The sequence below is a fragment of the Nannobrachium achirus genome, assembly GCF_963921795.1.
Source record: "Nannobrachium achirus genome assembly, chromosome: 5".
Lineage (NCBI taxonomy): Eukaryota > Metazoa > Chordata > Actinopteri > Myctophiformes > Myctophidae > Nannobrachium > Nannobrachium achirus.
This window is the reverse complement of record NC_137814.1, coordinates 58,902,214-58,919,733: the sequence shown is the minus strand read 5'-3', so window position 1 is coordinate 58,919,733 and position 17,520 is coordinate 58,902,214. Positions and strand designations below refer to the sequence as shown.

The 17,520-nt window shown below is 42.0% G+C and overlaps 1 protein-coding gene across 1 annotated transcript in view; it reads right to left on the bottom strand.

The window, feature by feature from the left end:
- Positions 1–11,963: 11,963 nt before the first annotated feature.
- The window catches only part of ift57 (intraflagellar transport 57 homolog (Chlamydomonas)), a gene marked incomplete at its 3' end in the record, with an annotated part of 49,179 nt that continues 43,622 nt past the window's right edge, over positions 11,964–17,520 (bottom strand). The window contains exons 10-12 of the mRNA XM_080725938.1: positions 14,153–14,215; positions 13,876–13,942; positions 11,964–12,145 (exon numbers count right to left, since the gene is read on the bottom strand). Coding sequence (XP_080582064.1) covers positions 11,964–12,145; positions 13,876–13,942; positions 14,153–14,215 — 312 coding nt within the window. The remainder of the gene's footprint in view (positions 12,146–13,875; positions 13,943–14,152; positions 14,216–17,520) is intronic.

Genomic DNA, 17,520 nt, shown 5'->3' with positions numbered 1-17,520 from the left:
CGACAGCTGAAGTCGATGTCTTGATCAAAGTTGTTGACCCATCCAGACCAGTAACAGTGGTTGAAGCTTGCTGCTGGTCTGCAGGATATGCTCCAACGACGGTCCTCATGATAGTTGCTGTGTTCGCTGGATAAATAATTAAACCATACGTTATGAAAGTTCCTCCAATCAGACAATTAGTCACACATACAGTCTGTGTCAGAGTGATAAACACAAGTCATTATTGTTCCTATAGTCAGCAGGGAGTAGGGACAAAATATACACACATGGACTTCCGACATATAAGACTGTATAAGGACTTATTTGGGATGCTCCTTTTAGGCAGGGTGTTTAACTGTACTTGTACTGTACTACATTTTTATTGTATTGACTAGTACTGTTCTCCATTTTCGTCTAATAAAATATTCAATCAATCAATCAAAGCTAGCCATACATTATAGCTCTTATAGCCTACTTTTATTTTGAAGATGTTTTCTCTCTACAAGAGTTATAACGGGAAGCGCGGAATCACTGCTGGTTGAGCCCTTTTTCCCTCTAACTGCTCCAAACATGCACAAATACAATACATAAGGTGCTCACCGCATTCTCTACCGACGCGGCAACTACTCTGGATTTGTCAGTCCATATTTTTCAAAAAGAAGGGTTTTATTCCAGCTTGTCCCGGAAACTCAGTGCATTTCCTTTTCTCACTACATGAGCGATACTGTGCAACAGCAGGAAACGAGGAAATGCACTGAGATTCCGGGACAATCTGGAGTAAAACTTTTCTTTATTGAAAAATAGTAGATGCCGGTCGGTAGAGAACTGTTTGGTCAATGCGGTGAGCACCTCATATATATATATGTTTGGAGCAGCTAGAGGAAAAAAGGGCTCAACCAGCAGTGATTCCCCACGCCTCTCTTTATAACTGAGAAAAATGTCTTCAAAATAAAAGTACTCTACAAGAGTTATAATTTATGGCTAAATCAAAGCCCACAGACATCAAAATTTCAAAATACTTCGTATGGGATCTGACATAGCCTACATCTTGATCAGGTGACCACAGGGATTATTATGTACCAAATTGTGTGAGTTTGAGTGTGCGTGCATGTTAATTCTTTACCTTTCAATGCGGGACACAGCCTGTCCACTGGGACATCGACGATACAAATCGCTGTCCCACCCGTTGTCCCATGAAGACACTTTGTGTCCAACTGTGAATAAATATAAACACATTTATATAATATTATAACTGTCAATCAATATAAACACATTTATATAATATCATAACTGTCAATAAACATGAACACATATTCATATAATTAATTCGAGCAATTAATAAGTCAACAGGACCACATTAATATAACATTATTATATTAATTCAGGATAAATCTCTTTGATAGAATTTTGCTTTATCAAAAAGAAGTAGCTAATGTTATACTGCAGGTGTAGGAGGCTAGCAGTTTTATGTCTCACAATTAATGAATGATTTGTTCATTCATTAATTAAGTATTGTCATTTTGAATCTAAAAAAATACATTTGCTGGAAAGTATTTTGGAAATAACTACTAGCTGCAAATGGATGGAATTAAAACTGTATGTACTTGCATCTATAATAACACGTTTATGAATGAATTCACTTTATAAAAGAATTCACCAAAGCGCTTCAGAGTCTCTCTCTCTCTCTCTCTCTCTCTCTCTCTCTCTCTCTCTCTCTCTCTCAGCAACAAGGTACCAACCTGCTCATCGGGAGCAGTTAGGGATTCAGTGTCTTGCTCAAGGACCCCAGTTCAAACATTTAACATTTAATTTTCTTTTCTTTCTTTCTTTAATGTATTAACTAATTTATTCTGGTTAAACTATTAATGGAAGTATCCCAAAATAGTTAACATATCATTTCATGGTTCATAATATATATTATTTATGGTTCATATATATATATATATATATATATATATATATATATATATATATATATATATATATATATATATATATATGAACCATAAATAATATATATTATGAACCATGAAATGATATGTTAACTATATATATATATAAAATTGTTCTTACGTGTCAGAAGGATGAGAAACAAAGCCACAGCCATCATGTTGATGTCACCTGCTCTGCATGCACAATGTCACCAACACTGCACTAATTTATACATGGATGCACCAGGAAACTGTTTGTAGGGGATATCCCTGTCTCTGTGTGTGTGTGTGTGTGTGTGTGTGTGTGTGTGTGTGTGTGTGTGTGTGTGTGCGTGCGTGCGTGCGTGCGTGCGTGCGTGCGTGCGTGCGTGTGCGTGTGCGTGTGTGTAGAGAGAGAGAGCCAGAGACAGAGCTTGATTGATTGGACAGTAGACAGCTTTTTGTTACCTCCTACTGTATGTACTGTTGTATCAGACCACATTTTTTCTTTCTCATGGATGAGCTCATTGACGTGTTACTTAGAAAGTCAGAGGCATGCAAATGTCGCAATAATTCTTCTCAAGGAAATGTCAAGGATAAAAACAAAACTGTTTATGTGGAGCCAGTATCTCTTACCTGCCAGGCGAGTACTGGTGAAAAAAAAAAAAAAAAGGAAAAAAAGAAAGCCATAAATTAGTATTTCTATGGGCAAGTCCATACACATGATTGAATGAACTTGGTGGTGACGGCTGTGTGTCCATGACGGACGATGAGCCAATGGACGGCAGCCAATCGCCAAGAGGCATTTTTGTATACTATTTAAATGGTATTGAGAAAAATGTATGTTGCTATTTGTTCCAAAAGCTGTACCCCCTGTATATATGGGGGACTGAGCATTGGTTCGACCAGGTTAACGTTCACCATTGACCACCAAAGGTTTTCTGGATCGGGAATCAAACCGGCGACGCCACCAGGCATGCATGCCTATATATGTGGCAATACCTAAGTGGTATGCGGCTGGACCAGTAGGCCAGCAGGCGCCCCCAATGTATGTTTTCTCATGCCAATAAAGCTCCTTTGAATTGAATTGAATTGAAATTGGCTCGCGGCAGCCCACGTGTCATTTCTTTTTGAGCGGTGGTCACACCGTCTCCATAGCGTGGCCGTGTGTGTATCCGTGTGTGTCTGTCTGTGTGTCTGTCTGTCTGTCTGTCTGTATGTAGCCTGTGGTGTATGTAGCCTGCTATACCTTTTTTGACCACACATGTTAAGGGAGGGGCGCTGTTGTTCAGGCCAGGCCAGGCACACTCACACTCACATTCACACACACAAATACACACACACGCACGCACGCACGCACACACACAGCCTCCACCGCTCAGTTCACACAAGTGTGATTTTTTTCTAAATATTTGCCGGAACAGTAAGCCACAGTAAGACATTGTTTTATTATTATAGAGAGTACCAGTTTATAATTATACACACCTAGCTGATCCCAAGGGGGAACTTCAGTTTTCAGATTCACCTAACCTTCAGCTGAGTGCTGCCTGCAGAGAAGCGCGGAGGGGGGAGCACTTAAAGGTAGTGTTGTAGTTAAAGTCCACCTAAAGCAAGTCCAAGTCAAGACCAAGTCTGAGGGGGGGCGAGTTGAGTCAAGACCGAGTGTGGGAGGGGGTCGAGTCCAAGTCGAGACCAACAGGGATTTTTTCTTTGCTCTTCCTCAAGAACCTAATTACCACCTTGTGTGGATTATGCGGTTGATACACTCTGACATTTTGCACCTTAATCCCATGCACAATGCACTGACCTCTATCTTTTTGGTGTGGGTTTTCTAGCAACTCAACTAACGCACAGAACTACAGTATACCTCTGACAATAAAGCTGAATCTGATTATATATCATATGGCTATTATAGAGATTGTTGGCTTTGCAAAGGACAGTGTTACTTGAGGACAAGAGATCAAGTTCTACCAGCTAAACCATAAAGCCACGTGTTGTGAGCTTGTAGACCTGCTGTTTGTTTGGTTTGGCAAGGTAGCTTTAATAGTTTCCTGTAATGTGATCAGGTATTCTCTGTTGGCAAGAAAGTGGTTCCAAGGAACCAAGGCATGCAAATGTCACAACATGCAATAATTCTTCTCAAGGAAATGTCAAGGATAAAAACAAAACTGTTTATGTGCAGCCAGTATGTCTCGTACCTGCCAGGCGAGTACTGGTGAAAAAAAAAAAAGCCATTACTTAGTATTCTATGGGCAAGTCCATACACATCATTGAATGAACTCGGTGGTGATGGCCGTGTGTCCATGACAGACAATGAGCCAATAGACAGCAGCCAATCGCCAATGGCTTTAAGCACATTTTAAATCGGAGGCGTTTTTGTATACTATTTAAATGGTATTGAGAAAAATGTATGCTGCTATTGTTCCAAAAGCTGTACCCCCTGTATATATGGGGGACTGAGCATTGGTTCGACCTCCCGACGTTCACCATTGACCAGCGTCGGCAGGTTAGCATTTCACCAGGTTAGCATTGACCAGTGTCGGCAGGTTAGTATTTCACCAGGTTAGCATTGACCAGCGTCAGCAGGTAAGCATTTCACCGAGTCGAGACCAACAGGGATTTTTGGCTTTGCAAAGGACAGTGTTACTTGAGGACAAGAGATCAAGTTCTACCAGCTAAACCATAAAGCCACGTGTTGTGAGCTTGTAGGCCTGCTGTTTGTTTGGTTTGGCAAGGTAGCTTTAATAGTTTCCTGTAATGTGATCAGGTATTCTCTGTTGGCGAGAAAGTGGTTCCAAGGAACCAAGGCATGCAAATGTCACAACATTCAATAATTCTTCTCAAGGAAATGTCAAGGATAAAAACAAAACTGTTTATGTGCAGCCAGTATGTCTCGTACCTGCCAGGCGAGTACTGGTGAAAAAAAAAAAGCCATTACTTAGTATTCTATGGGCAAGTCCATACACATCATTGAATGAACTCGGTGGTGATGGCCGTGTGTCCATGACAGACAATGAGCCAATAGACAGCAGCCAATCGCCAATGGCTTTAAGCACATTTTAAATCGGAGGCGTTTTTGTATACTATTTAAATGGTATTGAGAAAAATGTATGCTGCTATTGTTCCAAAAGCTGTACCCCCTGTATATATGGGGGACTGAGCATTGGTTCGACCTCCCGACGTTCACCATTGACCAGCGTCGGCAGGTTAGCATTTCACCAGGTTAGCATTGACCAGTGTCGGCAGGTTAGTATTTCACCAGGTTAGCATTGACCAGCGTCAGCAGGTAAGCATTTCACCGAGTCGAGACCAACAGGGATTTTTGGCTTTGCAAAGGACAGTGTTACGAGATCAAGTTCTACCAGCTAAACCATAAAGCCACGTGTTGTGAGCTTGTAGACCTGCTGTTTGTTTGGTTTGGCAAGGTAGCTTCAATAGTTTCCTTTAATGTGATCAGGTATTCTCTGTTGGCGAGTAAGTGGTTCCAAGGAACCAAGGCATGCAAATGTCACAACATGCAATAATTCTTCTCAAGGAAATGTCAAGGATAAAAACAAAACTGTTTATGTGCAGCCAGTATGTCTCGTACCTGCCAGGCGAGTACTGGTGAAAAAAAAAAAGCCATAAATTAGTATTTCTATGGGCAAGTCCATACATATCATTGAATGAACTCGGTGGTGATGGCTGTGTGTCCATGACAGACGATGAGCCAATAGACGGCAGCCAATCGCCAATGGCTTTAAGCACATTTTAAATCGGAGGCGTTTTTGTATACTATTTAAATGGTATTGAGAAAAATGTATGCTGCTATTGTTCCAAAAGCTGTACCCCCTGTATATATGGGGGACTGAGCATTGGTTCGACCTCCCGACGTTCACCATTGACCAGCGTCGGCAGGTTAGCATTTCACCAGGTTAGCATTGACCAGCGTCGGCAGGTTAGCATTTCACCAGGTTAGCATTTTTACTGAGGTTAGGGTTAAGGTTAAGGTTAGGTTTAGGTGGTCGGGTCGGAATAATGGGAGGTGGGAACTATGACATGGCACCCTTCTTTTTTTGTATATATTTTGACACTTGCTTTGGCAATGTAAACATTATGTTTTCTCTTTTTTTGGGTTGCTTTTATGCCTTTATTGATAGTACAGTAGACTGACAGGAAATGGGGGGAGAGACGGGGAGTGACATGCGGCAAAGGTCTTCCGGATGGGGAATCGTGTTTGGCCTATGTGGCAATACCTAAGTGTTATGCGCCCGGACCAGTAGGCCAGCGGGTGCCCCCAATGTATGCTCTGCATGCACAATGTCACCAACACTGCACTAATTTATACATGGATGCACCAGGAAACTGTTTGTAGGGGATATCCCTGTCTGTGTGTGTGTGTGTGTGTGTGTGTGTGTGATACAACCACGTGTTGTGAGCTTGTACACCTGCTGTTTGTTTGGTTTGGCAAGGTAAATGAAAAAAGTTTCCTTTAATTAAATCAGGTATTCTCTGTTGGCGAGAAAGTGGTTCCAAGGAACCAAGGCATGCAAATGTCACAACATGCAATAATTCTTCTCAAGGAAATGTCAAGGATAAAAACAAAACTGTTTATGTGCAGCCAGTATGTCTCGTACCTGCCAGGCGAGTACTGGTGAAAAAAAAAGCCATTACTTAGTATTTCTATGGGCAAGTCCATACACATCATTGAATGAACTCGGTGGTGATGGCCGTGTGTCCATGACAGACAATGAGCCAATAGACAGCAGCCAATCGCCAATGGCTTTAAGCACATTTTAAATCGGAGGCGTTTTTGTATACTATTTAAATGGTATTGAGAAAAATGTATGCTGCTATTGTTCCAAAAGCTGTACCCCCTGTATATATGGGGGACTGAGCATTGGTTCGACCTCCCGACGTTCACCATTGACCAGCGTCGGCAGGTTAGCATTTCACCAGGTTAGCATTGACCAGCGTCGGCAGGTTAGTATTTCACCAGGTTAGCATTGACCAGCGTCAGCAGGTTAGCATTTCACCGAGTCGAGACCAACAGGGATTTTTGGCTTTGCAAAGGACAGTGTTACTTGAGGACAAGAGATCAAGTTCTACCAGCTAAACCATAAAGCCACGTGTTGTGAGCTTGTAGACCTGCTGTTTGTTTGGTTTGGCAAGGTAGCTTTAATAGTTTCCTGTAATGTGATCAGGTATTCTCTGTTGGCGAGTAAGTGGTTCCAAGGAACCAAGGCATGCAAATGTCACAACATGCAATAATTCTTTTCAAGGAAATGTCAAGGATAAAAACAAAACTGTTTATGTGCAGCCAGTATGTCTCGTACCTGCCAGGCGAGTACTGGTGAAAAAAAAAAAAGCCATAAATTAGTATTTCTATGGGCAAGTCCATACACATCATTGAATGAACTCGGTGGTGATGGCTGTGTGTCCATGACAGACGATGAGCCAATAGACGGCAGCCAATCGCCAATGGCTTTAAGCACATTTTAAATCAGAGGCGTTTTTGTATACTATTTAAATGGTATTGAGAAAAATGTATGCTGCTATTGTTCCAAAAGCTGTACCCCCTGTATATATGGGGGACTGAGCATTGGTTCGACCTCCCGACGTTCACCATTGACCAGCGTCGGCAGGTTAGCATTTCACCAGGTTAGCATTGACCAGCGTCGGCAGGTTAGCATTTCACCAGTTTAGCATTTTTACTGAGGTTAGGGTTAAGGTTAGGTTTAGGTGGTCGGGTCGGAATAATGGGAGGTGGGAACTATGTGGCACCCTTCTTTTTTTGTATATATTTTGACACTTGCTTTGGCAATGTAAACATTATGTTTTCTCTTTTTTTGGGGTGCTTTTATACCTTTATTGATAGTACAGTAGACTGACAGGAAATGGGGGGAGAGTATTGCCTATGTGGCAATACCTAAGTGTTATGCGCCCGGACCAGTAGGCCAGCGGGTGCCCCCAATGTATGCTCTGCATGCACAATGTCACCAACACTGCACTAATTTATACATGGATGCACCAGGAAACTGTTTGTAGGGGATATCCCTGTCTGTGTGTGTGTGTGTGTGTGTGTGTGTGTGTGTGTGTGTGTGTGTGTGTGTGTGTGTGTGTGTGTGTGTGTGTGTGTGTGTGTGTGTGTGTGTGATACAACCACGTGTTGTGAGCTTGTAGACCTGCTGTTTGTTTGGTTTGGCAAGGTAAATGAAAAAAGTTTCCTTTAATTAAATCAGGTATTCTCTGTTGGCGAGAAAGTCTGAGGCATGCAAATGTTGTAATAATCCTTCTCAAGGAAACGTCAAGGATGAAAACACATCGAAGGCAACACTGGTACAAGGAAACTTGAGACAAAAAAAGTACACAAGTGATTAATGAAGGCATGCCAGGATTTTGATGTCACAATCAAACAACAGTTTGATGCAAAGGTACCTGACATTGATCAAAGGTGAGGGCATGCACAGTAACATTGATCAGAGGTGAGGGTACTGACATTGATCAGAGGTGAGGGTACTGACATTGATCAGAGGTGAGGGTACTGACATTGATCAGAGGTGAGGGTAACTCGCTGATGACACTCGAAGAGCGCATTGCCGCATGGCTGGCTGACATCTCACAGTGGATGTCAGCCCACCACCTCAAGCTAAACCCGGACAAGACAGAGGTTCTCTTCCCAGCTAAATCCTGCCCGATGAAGGATCTCACTATCTCCATAGACAACACCAACACCATGGTGACTTCAGTTCCAACTGCTAAGAACCTTGGTGTGGTCCTGACAGCCAGCTCTCATTCAAGGCACACATTGCATCAGTCACCCGATCCTGTAGGTTCACACTCTATAACATCCGTAGGATCAGACCCTTCCTCACCCTGGAGTCAGCCCAGCTCCTCATCCAGACATCAGTCATATCAAAACTCCACTACTGTAACTCTTTCCTCACTGGCCTCCCGGCATGTGCACTTAAACTAGGTCAACCAAAATATGTTTTTTCCCCATTGATTACTCATGTCATGGAGACTTGAGTTCAATAATGTCTTTTGTATTTGTTGCATTCCTAAGACAAACAATTGATTATAGTAAATTTACCCTAATTGATTCCGGATGGGGACCGTACATTTATTGTAATCAAATATCTTAGGAATGCAACAAAAAAAAAAAAAAAAACGGAGCATGTTTAGAGCAATTGGTGCTTAGGTTGACAAGCTTTATGGAGATGCTTATCTCCTTTAGCCAGAAGCACTTGGCACCTGCCCACAGAGCCAAAACTACTATTCTAAAACGGCTAGTTCAATTCCTTGATTCTGATTGGCTGGTTGCCGTGGTATATGAGGCTATAACCTACACCTTGAATCAGTTTATATCAAAGCCAGGTGCGTTTTTTCTTTCCACTGTGCCGTGAGGCTGAACTTGAGAAGCGAGCATTTGATTTTCTCTCAAATCCTGCCGTGCGGCTGTTTCTAAGCACCGCCCGCATGCATAGGACAGTGACTGAATGTCTCCGGGCGGGGCTTGTAAAGGCGACAAGCGCCTCTATTCTCCAGGCACATACTCGTCTGTTAGTTTAGCCGGTTGCTATGCTAGCGTTTTTGATGTGATGTTCACCCACAAAGCAGCTAAATCTGGATGAAAATAAATATGTGTATGGATCGAATATGGTTCTTAACTCTTTTAGTGCCACCAGCATCTCTAATTGGGTGGGTTGGGTGGCCAGCCAAATATTGCCCATTTTGCCAGAACTTTGCCATCCAAAAATCAAATCCAAAAACATTCATATATGAGTGAATTTCATTTTATACATAGATTAGATGCTTTCTACTTTCACCTGAAAAAGACCGTGAGCTTTTATCTTGTATAGTTTTTTAGTTACAAGCCCGACAGTGAAGCGTGTTTTCCCCCAAAATGTCCCCTGGGAATTAGTTTTCAAGTTAGAGCCATTTGAAAAAAAAAAGTGTATGAAGCTGTAACTGCTGTAATAAAGGAGTTTGAGCAGCATGCAGCACACCGTTGGATAGCTGTGGTTGTTTTCTCTTACCCCCCAAAATTTGGAGTTTGGATCTTGGCTACTTTTGTCACAGGATGTGATAACGTGCGGAGACGCACAAGTTATCACCAGTTCAACTGGTGATAACTTGCTGCATTCAGTACAGCTATAGGGTGCCCAGCAGATGTCAGTGCTGTCTGAGTCAGTCTGTCAGGAGGCCAGCAGATGGCAGCAACACTTCACTCTCACTGTGACATGCACATGCACACGCACGCACGCACGCACGCACGCACGCACGCACGCACGCACGCACGCACGCACGCACGCACGCACGCACGCACGCACGCACGCACGCACGCACGCACGCACACACACACACACACACACACACACACACACACACACACACACACACACACACACACACACACACACACACACACAGGGCGGGGTACCATTTCAGTTCAGAATGAACAGGTTTTATCTGTCCTGTACGTTCATAACTCTAGAACACATAGAATAAAAGTTCACCGCTTCACACACACACAGGGCGGGGTACCTGGGTCAGAGCGACCTGGAAACAAAGGCGCATGCAAAATCCACCAGGCTTCAGCAGCCTGTATCTAAAACACACCAGGCTTAGTCCATGTGCTCCAAAAGCCGTACAGCCTGTATCTAAAACACACCAGGCTTAGTCCATGTGCTCCAAAAGCCGTACAGCCTGTATCTAAAACACACCAGGCTTAGTCCATGTGCTCGCTCACAATCAAAAGCCGTACTGTTGTATAATACAATAAAAGGACAGAGAAATAGGCTTTTATAGAGGAGACATTTGATCACATGCTTCCATGTTGTCCTAGACACATAGAAAACGTCCCAGAACAACAAATCTTTGTCAGATTAAGCACCAGAATGATTTATTTCATAATATAAAAAAAAAACATATCCCGAACATGTTCGGGATAGGCACCACGTGAAGCGTTTTGATATCCCGAACATGTTCGGGATAGGCACTAGATGAGTTAACATGAGACTGATCTAACACATAAGTATTGTTTCCCTATTTTTTGGCAAAAAGAATGACGTGACTTTATAAACACACACAGGCTTCCATACGTTCCTGGGATGTGGCTGGTAAACTGAAGGAAATGTCTCTTCCTGGTGGCGGAGAAGTGTACTTTTTTCTTTAAATAATCGAATGCTATGGTTTTCATGTTGCAACATTGTAACCGTTTTAGAAAAGCAATAAGCCACGCAAGGCTTGTGGTTACCGGGGTAGTATACACCGGCTGAGAGGGTCGGAAACACTCGGCTGGCGCATCGTGTTTCCCAACGCCTCTCAGCCGGTGTATACTACCCCGGTAACCACTCACCTCTTGTGGCTTATTGCTTTAGTAACTGGTGTACTTACTGAGCATGGGGGGATAGATCCACCCTGACAAACTCACCCAAACTCTGTAACAAATACAAGGATATATATATTATCAATATAAATGTAATTAAAAAAATATATATATAACAGTAAAGTATTACAGACAAAGCTGGTTTTGAATGTAGACATTTACAATGTACATTCATAGACCAATATCATACCAAGCACAGTCAATACAGTATGTACAACTATAGCCACATCCTCCAATATCATTACCACACAATTCCATTATGCTATCTTTTCAGAACCTCTCATTTTACGTAATTTCCATATATAATAATATTTAAAAAAATAAACTGGTATTGTTGTCTACTCTAGATAATAAACTAGAATGTAAATATCTGGAGTTGTCCCTTGTTTGCTGCACTATCTTTAATGAGAAGCACACTGAGTTGTGCACCTGCATGAAATGCTTTTTATACAAATAAAACAGAGTTGATTTGACATTTCGATGCAGGTTGGTATGGTTTTCTTTTTGTCCCTGAGGTCACTGGTCCATGTGGTTACCCCTACTCTATGGTCCGCTGGTACCTTCTATGGTAGTTGCTTCTCAAAGTGGACCCTCATGGTTCTTCGAGTGGGTTCAAATTGGACCCTTACAGGTCTGTAACTCAGAGAAAGCACAAATGGAAGTGTTCAATATGACCATTTGACCCAGCAGTGTTCTCCATGATGTTAAACGTACGACCCAGCCGTGTTGTCCATGATGTTGGTGGCCAGCATGTCTCGGGTCATGTTGTTCTTCTCCTTGAGCTTGGCCTGCAGCAGCGTGTGTTCCACCACGCCCATACGGATGTCCATCTGCACCACCTCCTGCTTCAGCTTGGTCACGTTCTGACGGATCTTCACCACTGGAGCTGGAGAGCACAGAGAACTCATCACAACACTGTACTATAACATGTTCTGGAGAACTCATCACAACACTGTACTATGATATGTTCTGGAGAACTCATCACTACACTGTACTATGATATGTTCAGGAGAACTCATCACTACACTATACTATAATATGTTCTGGAGAACACATCACTACACTGTACTATGATATGTTCAGGAGAACTCATCACTACACTGTACTATGATATGTTCAGGAGAACTCATCACTACACTGTACTATGATATGTTCTGGAGAACTCATCACTACACTATACTATAATATGTTCTGGAGAACACATCACTACACTATACTATAATATGTTCTGGAGAACACATCACTACACTATACTATAATATGTTCTGGAGAACTCATCACTACACTATACTATAATATGTTCTGGAGAACTCATCACTACACTATACTATAATATGTTCTGGAGAACACATCACTACACTATACTATAATATGTTCTGGAGAACACATCACTACACTATACTATAATATGTTCTGGAGAACACATCACTACACTGTACTATAATATGTTCTGGAGAACTCATCACTACACTATACTATAATATGTTCTGGAGAACTCATCACTACACTGTACTATAATATGTTCAGGAGAACACATCACAACACTGTACTATAATATGTTCTGGAGAACTCATCACTACACTGTACTATAATATGTTCTGGAGAACACATCACAACACTGTACTATAATATTTTCTGGAGAACACATCACTACACTGTACTATAATATGTTCAGGAGAACAGATCACTACACTGTACTATAATATGTTCAGGAGAACACATCACAACACTGTACTATAATATGTTCAGGAGAACACATCACAACACTGTACTATATCGCCGTTGTCGGGTGTAAACCGTGTATGTCCAAGACCTTTCGTTTTGTATTTATCATTTTAAAAATGAACTAAACTAGTGAAAATAGCAGATCTACAAGCACACAACGCCTCGCACCGCGACAGCCTTGTATGATGAAGCAGGGCTTTACTTGGTGAAAAAAACGTACAAACTTGAAACTTGGAGATACAAGGTTTCTGCCCGACAGTGACGATATGTTCTTCACCACAGGATCTGGACAGCACAGGAGAACACATCACAACACTGCCAGGGCTTGACATTAACTTTTTGAGGCACTTGTCATTTGGACAAATACATTTCCCATTCAATCATTTGTCCAGGCACAAAAGTCCACAGATAAAAATGTGCCATTTCACAGTCATTTTTTATAAGACCCCCCCCCCTTGGCCCCCTCTACCCTCCTCTCTATAGTATTGGCAGTCCATAGCGCAAAGCTGCTAGGTGCTTCGTAGAAAAAGTGAAACCAAAAGCCACTTGTCCAAGTACATTTTTTATGAACTTGTCCATAAAGATTTATTAGTTGTCCCGGACAACAGGACAAGCCTTAATGTCATGCCCTGACTGCACTATAATACGTTCTTTCTGATCGATGCTCACTACAGGAGCTGGACAACAGAGGAGAACACATCATGTGTGTTTGTCTAGCTATACTTATGGGGACTAAATGCATGTACACACGGGTCACCTGCAGGGGACCTCTGACAGTGTGGGGACAAAATAGTAGGTCCCCACAACGGTTAGGGTTAGGGGTTAGGTTTAGGGATAGAGGTGTGTGTGTGTGTGCGTGTGCGTGTCTGCGGAAAGGCAAACTAGTCTCACCTCCGTCAGACATGCTGCTGCCTTTCTCCTCCATGTCCTGTTTCACCCTTTCCAACTCCTCACTGATCTGAACAAACACACACACACACACACACACACACACACACACACACACACACACACACACACACACACACACACACACACACACACACACACACACACACACACACACACACGTTGGTTTTTTGTGCATACTGTAACTGACCGCTGTTCTCAATTTTCTTTTAATTTCGAGGAGCCCCCACAGCTCTGAGAGTGTACAAAAGTTACCAACCTCTGCTAGGACTCTGGTCCTCTCTGTCACTCCTCCACTGGCCTGTTGGTAGCGCTCTTTAGCCTGGACACACAAGGACAAATCATACATTCATTAAACTTTGAAGTTCTTTGTCTCAATTTGAAGTGTCTTCCTGTGGTACGATAAGGGTATCATTCTAAGGGTAAAGAGTTCACCAAACTAATCAATTGTGTTATTGCGACCGTATGTCGCAGTTTAGTATGTGAACGGTCACAGCTTGTCCGTATGCATCTCTGTCTGTCACGCCTGACACTGTGGTTCTATGGGTTTGCCGTTCTGACATCATGCTCTGGCTTCACTGTGATGTCACACTAACATAATCCCTTTTATGCCCATATATGGAGTTCCCTGAAGTCATCAATATTAAGCCCATATCTAACAGGACTTCATATGGGAATGCCCATATATGGAGGCCACATCGGCCACATACCACACTAACGGCTGGTTCTACAAACAGGGATCTCCATGTATGGGCATAAAAGGGTATGTTGTCAGATGTCATCATAGACATCATAGGACTTTCACATAACGAATAACTGAGTAAGCATGTTTAGGCTCTCCCAGCATATCACCATATACAGTACATGGATCTCCATATATGGGTACCAGGGGTCTCCATATATGGGTAACTGGTCCGATATACATCACTGGCCAGATGGCCAAGAATTGGTGCGACCAATGTCGCCCTGAGGTGTCTTACTTGTAATAAATGCTATATATTATGATAGTAATTGCTATAGACTAGCGCATGGGTGGGCAACTTTGATGATGGAGAGGGCCACTACATTTTCACACTTACTCCAGAGGGCCACAATGCATATACAGATCCTTCTCGAAAAATTAGAATATTGTGTGAAAAAGCATTGCAGATGCCATAGCACCCCAAGTCATAACCGACTACGGAAACTTCCCACTGGACTTCAAGAAACTCTAACTTCAGAAGGCTGACATTTCTCTATTATAAATCCTTGTTTTGAGTGGTCTTGTGTAATATTGTAGTATTCTGAAATATGGACTTTTGATATTCATGAGATGTATGCCATAAAAAACTCTTTTAACAAAAAAAGGTTTGGAATAATTCACTGAATGTCCAATGTATCTAGAATATATGAAAGTTTCAAGAAATATATGAAAGTTTCAAGAGAATTTACTTTTACACAATATTCTAATTTTTTGAGAAGGATCTGTACTTCTGCCAAAATAGCCGGCCACAATGCATATACATCTCAAAAATAGCCGATCTTCAAGCTCAAAACACGTCACAGTGCGACGCGTTTTGAGCTTGTAGATCGTCTATTTTTGAAGTGGAATCCTGAAAAGTAACTTTTTTATTGTATTTTATTTGTTCATTTCAAATGCATTTATATGTTCTTATGTTAATTTTATGAACTGAAATACAAATACATTGGACATGAAAAATACAATTACATTTTAATACTAGTCATTAAGCTACTAATATAGACTGAAGTAATTAAAGCCGGTCATTTTTCCACGTTTGCAATTGTAACAGCTGAAATCAATAATATACCAGCAACAACAGACTGTTGCCACAGCAACGTACACAAAGGTTTGTGTACACATGTGGTGTGATGTCATACTGATGCGGAGATATGAGCAGGGCAAAGGTGTGACGTGTGACCGACCGACCGACCGACGGACGGCCGGTGGAGGTTTTGATACTAAACTGCGACCTTACGGTCGCAATCAGTACTCCAATATCAACCTGTGACGCATTAAGTGAAGGTGTATGAGTGTTTGATCAGTAACAGGCGCCTCGTTGTCTCTCCATTAGTAAACAGGATATCCATTTTCACATGTTCAGGTTGGGCCACTAATTTGACCCAATCCGGAGGGAGAACTCATGTACAGGAGAAACAAGGGGTAAATAACTGATGACACAACAAAATGAATTGAAGCTGATTAATGGGTACTGGGATGAAATTGGCAACGCACATGAAAACATTATCTGGGTTGAAAGCAATAACCTCTATTACTGAACAAACACGCTACTGCACTGATTACTATCAGAAAATAGAGATTTCACTTTTGTTTTAACACCAAATTATGCCTTTACAGCACTTTTAAATACCAAAGTGAAATTGTGGACCTACAGTATAAGCTCACAATGCATGGCATCATTAGAATGTTTTAGATTCCAATAATACTATCATCTATTATTAGTGTGGGGCTTGACTGTACCACATGGTGCAGAGCAGCAATGTTAAAAAATACAAGCCTAGAACAATACGCTGGCCTCAATGGAATGCAAATGACTCTAGTGGTGGTGACTGAGAACTGGAATCCATGCATGCCTCACTGAGGTTGGCCTGCAGGATTCTACACAGATGGAGGGATTTACCATTTAGCACACGCTCGTATCCAGAGCGACTGACAATAAGCTAAGGTAAACACACACATGACATGCACAGAGACAGTGTAGTGCAGGGGTTCTCAAAGTCGTGTGCCAGGAGTGCCACAGAATACTTTGATGAGATATCGATACATTCCAAATAATCAGTTTAACCACTTTAGAACCTCTATAGTTTGTAAAACGGACCTCAGTTGCACTGTACTTTTTCTATCTATGTGGAATCTGTTTGCCAAAAATAGCATATCTACAAGCTCACGACAGTGCGGTGTGTTGCGATGTGCTGTGAGCTTGTAGATCTGCTACCTTTGGCCTGCTACCTCTGCTAACGTTACGCCTAGAATAGGGATGCTGATGTTCAAGTGCTTGAACGTCAAGAATAAGTTTTCTTTGTGACATACTGTATCTCAGGGGGAAAGATTTACATATTTCCGAACCGTAATACGACATATACAGTGTGTAAGGTGTTATAAAGTAACAATGTCATTCAGGGGTGCCGAGGATGAAAAGGTTATTGACAGGAGTGCCCTGAGCCATAAGAGTTTGAGAAGCCCTGGTGTAGTGCCTCAAGAACCTACTGTAGTATCAGTCTAAACTCAAACTTCTCAAACTTTTTTATACCACAACCCCATAATACAGGGGTCTTCAACGTTTTCAGGCCAAGGACCCCTTAGTTGAGAGAGAGATGAAGCAGGGACCCCCAGATTCCATATAGTTTCATCGTTTGACAGCACGATCATCAGTGTATTTTGGATTCATGTCAATGTGAGTTTTCAGATATTTAACCACTTGAACCGTCAATACTTAATACATTTGACCTTTCACTCTGTACTGTCAGATTTTTTCCCCCACCTCTAAACTTCTCAGAATATGGATGTTAGGGTTCAAGTGGTTAATATAAAAAAGGTTTCTATCACACAAAGATTTGAAGGACCCCCTGTAGTAACTCTGAGGACCGCCTAGGGGTCCCGGACCCCCT